The 9,456-nt window shown below is 36.5% G+C and overlaps 2 protein-coding genes across 4 annotated transcripts in view; one reads left to right on the top strand and one right to left on the bottom strand.

The window, feature by feature from the left end:
* Positions 1-916: 916 nt before the first annotated feature.
* plin2 (perilipin 2) lies at positions 917-6,280 on the bottom strand. Its single transcript, XM_087790296.1, has 7 exons — positions 6,172-6,280; positions 5,322-5,517; positions 4,343-4,425; positions 4,002-4,275; positions 2,702-2,883; positions 1,642-1,701; positions 917-1,572 (listed from the first exon to the last, which is right to left on the bottom strand). Exons 1-7 carry the CDS (start codon positions 6,199-6,201, stop codon positions 1,168-1,170), a joined length of 1,230 nt encoding a protein of 409 aa, XP_087646422.1. The 5' UTR covers positions 6,202-6,280; the 3' UTR covers positions 917-1,167.
* A 1,702-nt stretch (positions 6,281-7,982) lies between these two features.
* adamtsl3 (ADAMTS like 3) overlaps positions 7,983-9,456 on the top strand; it is a 43,401-nt gene continuing 41,927 nt past the window's right edge. For all 3 annotated transcript variants that reach the window (XM_087788693.1, XM_087788692.1, XM_087788690.1), the window contains exon 1: positions 7,983-8,175. In XM_087788693.1, the coding sequence (XP_087644819.1) occupies positions 8,119-8,175 (57 nt within the window). In that variant the 5' untranslated portion in view covers positions 7,983-8,118. The remainder of the gene's footprint in view (positions 8,176-9,456) is intronic.

The following is a 9,456-nucleotide window of genomic DNA, read 5'->3' as shown; positions in this document are numbered from 1 at the left end:
TTTTTTTAACTATGGCTACACCTTGGATAGTTCCTGGCCATAGAAGCTGCCGTTTTTTAAATGAATGTTCTGAAAAACAAGCCACCACAAAGTTGGTGACAAATAAGAACTTCTATAAGAGGAATAAACTCAAATGCAATAGAACTTCAAGCAATAAATACCGGAACGTTTTCTGGGTTATTTTTGTTTAATTTATGGCTGTCTGTCTGTCTATCTAGCCAAAAAACACAGTGAACATGAGCGATTAGTGATAGTGTAAACACATCATTCCTCTATAGACATAATGCACTGTAGGAGCGAGTGGCACTGTACCAAGATGGCCGCCCTGTATACACACCGCACTACTGAGCGGCAGCAGTCGATGCAGCGTCTATGTATATATGTCCGTGGTCTCAAGGAGGAACACGTGAGTCACGTATGAGAGTCACAGCCATGGGTCTGAATACTTATGACCATGTGATATTTCAGTTTTCCCTTTTTTAATACATTTGCAAAAATGTCTTCTTTTTTTCTGTCAAGATGTGGTGCTGAGTGAACATTAACGAGGAACAAATATGAACTTAAGTAATTTAAGCGAATGGCTGCTATGAACCCAAGAGTGAAAGATCAAAAGGGATCTGATTACTTTCTGTACCCGCTGTAGATATCAATCAATAAAAATCCTTCATTATTCTGATGACAATGATATCATTCTAAACTGTTTTCATAGATTTCAAACCAGCAGCTTATCTTGGACACAAAGAGAACATAGAATAGCGTTTGACAACAACCTCCTCATTCAGTGCAAAAGAAGGTCACAAATATATATTTATACTTTTCCGGTTCTTAATAACAAGATTACCATCAAATAAAATATCCATTTATAAATGTAAACAAAGAAAGTTTTCATTTAGCTGAAAAAAAGACAGAAGATTCATTTAAAATATTACTTTTTATTACAAAAATCTTGTTGACAAAAGTTGCCCGATCAATAAAAAACAAGACTCTATCTGGACTTTACTCAACCGTGTCGAAACAAAATGATTGAACAAAAGCCAACTTCAACATGCTTTAATAATCCTACAGTTAGTTCCTCGTTAAGCTTCTGAATGAGTTGGATCTTGGTTTGATTGTGAAACATTATTGGACGACGTTGAAGCCTCGTCTTAAGTCGACAACATTTAATAATCAATTCATTGAAACCATCTCTTGCTCGGGGAGCTTCAGACGACCCTGGCCAGGAGCGGTCGGAGCCGACCCGGGGACCTCCACCCGGACCACGCGTGCGTAGAAGGGCCCGACCAGCCAGTTGAGCGGCGTGTTGTTGACCAGGTATTCCAGGACGTGATCCACGGAGTTCCGAACGTGACCCAGCTGAACCTTGCTGTTGCTCAGGACGTGGTCCGGCAGCTCTGCTAGGATCCTAACCGCACCGTAGCGACCGTAGACCGCCGTCGCCAAGTCAGCAAGTGACAGCACCTCCTTCTGGAGGTGACGGGGGAAACCCTGCAGACCCGAGACCAGAACCAGACACGTGGTTTGGAGCTGCTGAGAAAGGGATTGAGCCAGAGCCAAGGTCCGAGACTCGATGGCCTACAAGGACAAGGATTTTATATCCAGCCGCAGACTGAAGATGAGAAGAATCTTGGATGGAAAAACTACCTCTGCTTCTTGACCAGCAGACCCGGACGACGCCTTCTCGTTCTGTGGACCGTGATGGATCTGAAAGAACAAAAGTTACGATCCCTTCAGTCGTCCACAGCAGGAACACAAGATCAGTGTCGTCACAATATTCAACGCTTGAATTTAACCATTTCAATTTTGAAACCATAATCGAAAGGTAGATTTAAAAAAAAAAAAGTTTTCTTGATAAAAAAAATAATTGCTATTCGGTTACAAATTTACTTTACACTAATTTAAATTTACAACATTTATTTGGGTTACACATTTTATTCGGTTACCAATGAAAACATTTGTAACCTTTTAAATTCAATAAAAAAATGTTTGTATAATCATCAGTGAACAGAGAAGCAGATGGAGCACAAACGCTCCTCTCATGATGCAACACTAATAGACTCAGGAACTCATTCATTCCTCGTGATATTATATTGTTTAATCCTGAGTTTATGGGCAGGAGTGAAGTGAAAAGAAGATATTCCATGTTAATCTTTGTATCCTTTTTCTTTGATCTAAGTTCTTTATCTTTAGATCTAGATTGTGTTATCTTGTTCTTTCTTTTTGTTGCACTTTGTTTTTTATGAATCTATCGTCTGTGTTGCTGTGAGCTTGGAACAATAAAGTTGATCTAATCTAATCAAAGAGTACAGAGTTACTTAATCATGTGCTTCTATGTCGTCATGTGCTCGTCCGTGTGTCGCATGATTGGCTGAATGTATCGATCAAGTCGCTTTTGGTTTTGTCTGGTGGAATTATTATACCAGCATTTTTTAATATTGAATTTAAAAGACTTTAAAACCTTTTTTAAATATTTTAATTAGAATACCCCAATCTATGTGGTTTTTTTTTAATTATTTGAATTGTGTTCAATTATTTAATAAAAATAAACTGAACCTTTCAATATACAAATTATTGGATTCAATTATAAAAATAAAATCAAAAAGCAAATTTCATTTCAATTCTTGTTTTTTTTTTCAAGTTTCTACGTTAGAAATTAAAAAAATGTACCCAAGAAATACTCTGATCCACGTCCATAGAAACTCACCATGTCCACAGTCAAGTTCACTTCGGACATAAATATCAGACTTCGCTGCTTTCCAGCCTGGATCTTGTCCAGGACGGTGGCCGTGGCTCTGCGGCGCAGCTTGGTGGAGAGACCCCCCAGACGGTCGTAGTATCCCTGCTGCTTCCTGTCCGAGCTGTTCAGAGCGGCGTCCTCTCGCTCCGCTGCAACATCACAACCGTCTTAACTCAAGACTGTTAAACACAAGGGGCTGAAATCCTACACACTGACACCATATCAACACAAATGTTTCTGTTTTAAAGGCATGAGGTCAGGGGTGTCACAAAAAATGGACGCACTAAAATATCACAATTTGTTATTCAAGATACCTTATTGGCACAGCATTGTAGCGAGTAAAGATTAATTATATATAGAACGATTTTGGCTTTCAATTCTTTCTTTTATTTTTTTTTATCATAATCCTTTTTTATTTACATTTCAATAAAGTGTATATAATAACATAATTCAATGTTTTCACGTACAATTAACATGCCAATATTCATAGAGTTTGTTCATTTTTGTGTTACAATTACACTTCCTTCTGCTAGATGGCAGCAGTTCTTACGTCCTCTGACGCTAGTGGAATGAAATCCTGGTGACTGAGGACGAGAGGATACAAATACAATATATTTAATATTAACATGCAAATTTTCAGCGCATTTGCTATTTTTTTTAGTTACAATTAAACTTCCGGCCTCTAGATGGCAGCACTATTCCTCTGCAGCTAAAGGAACAATGAGATCCTGGCAAAGACTGGGGACGAGAGGATACGGTGACTCCAGTAGCTTTTAAAGCTGATGTTAGGAGATATTTTGTTTTTAAAACAAATGAAAGCAGTTACGACTTCATCAAGAGTCATGTGGTCTGTAAATTCTGGTGATGGCTGAGGACAAGAGGATACAGTGACTCCAGCAGCTTTTAAAGCCGATGTTTGGACATATTTTGGTTTTAAAACAAACAAAAGCCGTTACGACTTCATCAAGAGTCATGTGATCTGTAAATTCTGGTGATGGCTGAGGACAAGAGGATACAGTGACTCCAGCAGCTTTTAAAGCCGATGTTTGGACATATTTTGGTTTTAAAACAAACAAAAGCCGTTACGACTTCATCAAGAGTCATGTGGTCTGTAAATTCTGCAACAACAGAGTCAAGTACTAGACAATACTAAAAATATATACTTGTTACTACACTACCACATGTTTTGTTTCGTGATACTTCTCGTTGGCGTTTAACATGGCATTGACTCTCCTCCAAAGCCATCAAATGAATCCAGGTCACTCACCCAGCTCGTCCTCGGTCAAGGGCAGGAGTTGCTCCACGAGGCTCTCAGAGGTGGTCAGGGCAGAGTCCACGCCGCTGCTGACCAGCTGAATCACCCGACTCTCCAGCACGGAGCTCACGCCGTCCTTCACGGCGGCCCTGGTCTTCTCCACTCCGTCGTTCACGGCGCCCCGGGTCCTCCTCATCACGCCGCCCAGCGTGTCCGTCACGGTGGCCGTGGCGTCGGTCACCATGTGCTTGGTGTCGCTGACCAGGTCCCTCGCGCCGGAGACGATCTGAGCCAAAGCAAGACGGATTGAAGACGATGGCGTCGGGAGAAACGTGAGGAGAGTGAAGGCGAACCTGCTGCGGCGGCTGCTGCAGGAGTGGAAGAGACTTCTCCACGCGGTCCAGGCCGAGACAGGCCATCCGGTTGGCCACGGCGACTGTGATAAGAATGACATAAGAGTTGAACTGTGGAATTAAAGGAACTAGAAAGACGTGAAGACAAAGAGTCAGTTTGTGAGATTATGAAATGTATCCGGAGCCCAATCACATGTTCTTGCTTAGTATGATTCAGCAGAGCAGGAAATGGGTGAAAGGTCGTGACTCATATGCTTGAATATTCTGGCTTTTTTTTTTTAACATTCTTGTTGTTAGTCACTATTATATATATATATATATATATATATATATATATATATATATATATATATATGCACTTTATACACTATATACTATACACTATATATAGTGACTATATATATATATATATATATATATAATAGTGACTAACAACAAAAATGTTTGAAAACCCTCCCCAGAATATTCAAGCGTGTGAGTCATGACCTTTCACCCATTTCCTGATCCACTGAATCATATATATATATATATTTTTCATGTTATCTTGTGCTTTTTCATATTTTGTTCTAATAATCATTTATTGGTTAGAAGTCGTCGACGATTAACTTAATTTATTTATAAGGTATTAGAATTGGAATATCAAAATGTATTTGTAAAAAAGGAATAAGCTTGTTAAATATTTTAAGTAAATTATATTTAAAAAAAAAACGGATTACACTTTTCAATATATACATTATTTGATTAAAAATATAAAATCTATATAATCCAATTCTTTAAAGAAAAAAAAATAGAAAAGAAGAGGCATCAGATAAGCCTTATTTTTTATCTATTATGGTTTACAACTATACAGATTAAGAATCTTAAATACTTCAATATATGTTTGTGCTAGTAAGTTGTCTAAGTCAGATCAAGCTAAATATGACTCTTTTCAGGTTTTATGAATGATGTTTATCTGTGTTAGTCTGCAATGTGTCCTCACTCTGCGGCTCGAAGCGGTGGATGAGCGGCGTGGTGGTGGTCCGGGCGACACTCGTGAAGCTCCAGACTCCGTGCTCAGCAGCCTCACACACACTCTGGATGTACGGGTGGGTGTGTTTGGTGGAGGCGTACACACTGGACACCAGGTGGTAGGTGGAGGTGACCAGAGGAAGCGACACCACTCGCTCGATCACACTCTGTAATCACAGAAAACACACATCACAGTTATCTATGTGTACCACTTGTTGATTCACAGGGAGTGCGTTAAAAAATCTTATACTTTAATAACATATAAAGCTGCTATTCCTAATATATTATCACATTTCAAATTTATTTAGTTTATAAGAGGCAACTGAGTGAGCTTGACCCAGTAGACACAATATGAAAACTGTTTGCACAAACATTTGCATTGTGTAGTAAATGTAATAATAATTATATTATAACCGTTTTGTGACAAATGTAAATATTGTCCAACAGTGTTTATATTATTTTACTGTCATATTAATATAGAAATTTTAATAAATACGAACATTTTTCAAGTAATATTAAACGTGATATCATCCAGACAATAAATGGATAATTGTATTTTTATTATTGTGTACATACGTTTCAAAATAAAATTTCCAACAAAAAAAAAAAAAAAAAAGAAAAAGAATGAACAAAATAACAAAACGAGAAAAAACAAACAAAAATATAACTTTTCAAATTAAATTCTCCATTTTAACAATTTCCAGAAACTTTTCATTTAATCTGTCAGAATACACGTAATAAAGTAATAACGATTCTTTACAGCGCCTTATTATTATTTTATTATTATTTAATTTCTTTACAAACAAAACGTCCAAACTCACCTGCGAAGTAGAAGCTTCGGAGACAGACATCCTGAATAAAAACTGATTTAAAAGTGAAATCGCTGCTTGTCAGTCGTGCGCGTCTCTTAGCGACCCTTCAGGGAAGTGAAGCGTGTGTCGCGCAGACTTCATTTATACTTTCCATGTTATCGCGAGAGGTCACGTTCTCTCTGAGTCAGCGGTCTCGCCACATTTTTAGGTCAAAGGTAAACGCACTTGAGGGGGAAACCCGATGAGCTCATCGGAGTAACTTTCGGTCACGGATTAAAACTGATCTCCACGTTATTTGAAATTAATTTTATTTTATAGTTTTTAATTGTTTTACGCCATCAGGTGACTGACCTTAGTGACCTTTGCCCTCAACTAACTAAACTGATGATTTGTCAATTTTATTGAGTTCAAATGTCATTGGCGATGTCACGGGTCATATAAACGGTGAAATAAACCGTTTATTGATGCACTTGTGTGAGTGACGTCAGCGTCAGGTGATACATATTTCATTCTTCTTCTCTCTCGGCTGACGTCAGAGGCGGTGACGTCATTTGGACAAACGTTTACAGAGATTAGAGATTAGAAAATCATCACCACACTCATGATTTATGTTTCATGATAATTAAAACTCGAAACTTGTATTTCCAAACTACGTCACTAAGTGGCAGCAAACTACCACTATTTTACTAGTTCAACTAAAAGGTATTTTCTGGTCGTGATGAGTTTACCTGATTGTCACGAATCCCTAGAAATAAAATACAACTTTCTGAAAAACACGTTTTATTTACCGTAAAATGTTTTCCTTTTACACATAGAACTATTAATTGTACATTATATAAAACTATATTTAAAATATATCTTGATTAAAAAACAAAATCAGAACCAGAAAACCTTTTTTACTAGTGTTGTAATACTTCTCTAACTACTCTTTTTCTCAAGGATTTTTTTTTATGGTGATCACTGTAAAAAAAAAATCCTTAAGAAAAAGAGTACTTAGAGAAGTATTACAACACTAATAAAATAGGTTTTCTGATTCTGATTTCGGTTTTGAAAAGGAATAATATGAATGAAATAAAATGAGATAAAAGATATATATATATAATTTAAAAAAATGTCAATACATTAAGAAAAACCAAGAGATATTGAATTCAAGTGGAATATAAATAAATTAAATCAAACAAATTAAATTAAACAATGTTCATGAGCCAATCAGAAGAGGAGTTTTTGAACAGGGATGTTCTCCACCAGATTCCTTAAATTCAACGATAAATAAAATACATTTCTATGTCTATCTATCTGAGGATTCCAAAACTATCTACTGTATTCATAATTTATATATATATATACAGTATATATATATTAAAAAACATAGGTTTATAAAAGGCAACTGAGTGACCTGGACCGAGTAAACACAGTGAAAACTTATTAAATAATCATTCTTATTTACTTTTTTAAATTGTCGTATGTTTATTTAAATTTCAATGAAATAATAAGACTATTAATAACATTATGGTTGATCGAGAGATTGATCATGATATTGTTTTTTTTTAAAAATATACAGTATATAGTTCATTGTAAAATTCTAACCCTTTCCTGAAGAAGTTTTTTTGTTTTTCTAGTAATAATCATTGTTTATTGTTATAGTTGTTGTGAGTTAATAATGTCAAGTTGCTGTCATTCCTGGAAGGTTGTTTCTGCTGCGGGTGATGTTCCTTTAAGACAGCCGGGGCTGGATGAGGGGGGGGGGGGGACCTCCTGGTATGCAAACATAAATTTAGCACCAACGTGTTCAGCGGAACTAAATATGTGGACCAGCAGCAGCGACGCTTCAGGCCGAGCCGAGGCTCCTCTGACTCGGTGAGCAGCAGCCGCAGACCCCTGGGGTCCCCACAGCGGAGTCACCCCCCGGGACACCCCGGGACACACCAGCGGACCGTCCCGTTGAGTCACGCGGAGATGAGAGTGCGCGGCGGGGGCGCGGCGGGTCTGCTGCTGCTGGCAGCCTGCGTCAAGGTGAGCGCGTTCTTCACGGTGATGCGTTCAGGTAACCCTGGATGGGATGCATTCATGTGTCGCTCAAGTTTTTTTTTTTAAAACTGTGTCTCGATTATCGCTGCAATGATGCTGAATCTTCCCTGCAACACCTGGAGGTGGAAACATGTGATAAACTATTCAAAGTGTAACAAAGATTAGACCTGATAACACATGTGATGTAAAGAATGCATTAAAATAAAACTTAAACAAAGTAAATTGTAGCGTGGACGAGCTAAGACATCTGGGAGAGACTCGGGGTAGCTAGAGAAAAAAATGAACTTTACTTTGCATAAGTAAGTGACATCATCATCTATGTTAATTAAATTAAATTATAATTAAATGTAGAGTTTAGACAACAATACAACTAAGATTCAAGTAAGTAAGTAATTTATATTTGTAGAGCATTTTTCAGGCACAAATAACAAGTAGAAAATATTGATACAATGTTATATCGCAATATCTTTTTGGACGATACTGTATCAATTTTCAAAAGCACTGAATTTATGTTTTAAAAACACATTTTATTCATATCATTATTCTTTTATATTTTAATAAAGTTTATGTATATATGTATATATATAAAAAAAAAAGTTTTTGTTTTTTACAGATATTCAGTGTTTTGTGTTGCAATTAAACTTCAGGCAGCTAGATGGCAGCAGTCGTTACGTCCCCCGCAGCTAAAGCAATAATGAAATACCGCGAGATCCTGGCGATGACTGAGGATGAGAGGATACAGTTGAAATCGACAGCTTTTAAAGCTGATATTTGGACAAATTTTGGTTTCAAAACTAATGAAAGCAGTTACGACTTCGTCAAGAGTCATGTGGTCTGTAAATACTACAACACCAGAGTCAAGTACTAATAGATTACATTTTACAGATGTTTTATATATTATGTCATCAAAAAAATACATTTTAGTCGCAATTGTACTAAAAGAAAATATGATTTATTTTATTCCTTTAAGTTCAAGTAAAAACTAATACTATTTAATGTTAACACGAACAGGAATTAAATGAAGTTCTGGAATCAAAAGGTTGCATATTCAATATATATATATTCTCATTTTACAATAAGTGACATTATAAATTATTAAAAACTAATACTGTTATAATCTAAAAATTAAAGAGTTTATGAAAGCCTTTCCAGCAGACAAGAGTGGCAAAAAAAAAAAAAAAAAAAAATATATATATATATATATATATGTATGTATATATATATATATATATATATATATTTTGTGTATGTAATACAGCACGTGTT

Source organism: Callionymus lyra, chromosome 4, assembly GCF_982586985.1.
Source record: "Callionymus lyra chromosome 4, fCalLyr1.hap1.1, whole genome shotgun sequence".
Classification (NCBI taxonomy): domain Eukaryota; kingdom Metazoa; phylum Chordata; class Actinopteri; order Syngnathiformes; family Callionymidae; genus Callionymus; species Callionymus lyra.
Note: the sequence above shows the minus strand (reverse complement) of the source record. Positions and strands in the feature narration are given on the sequence as shown.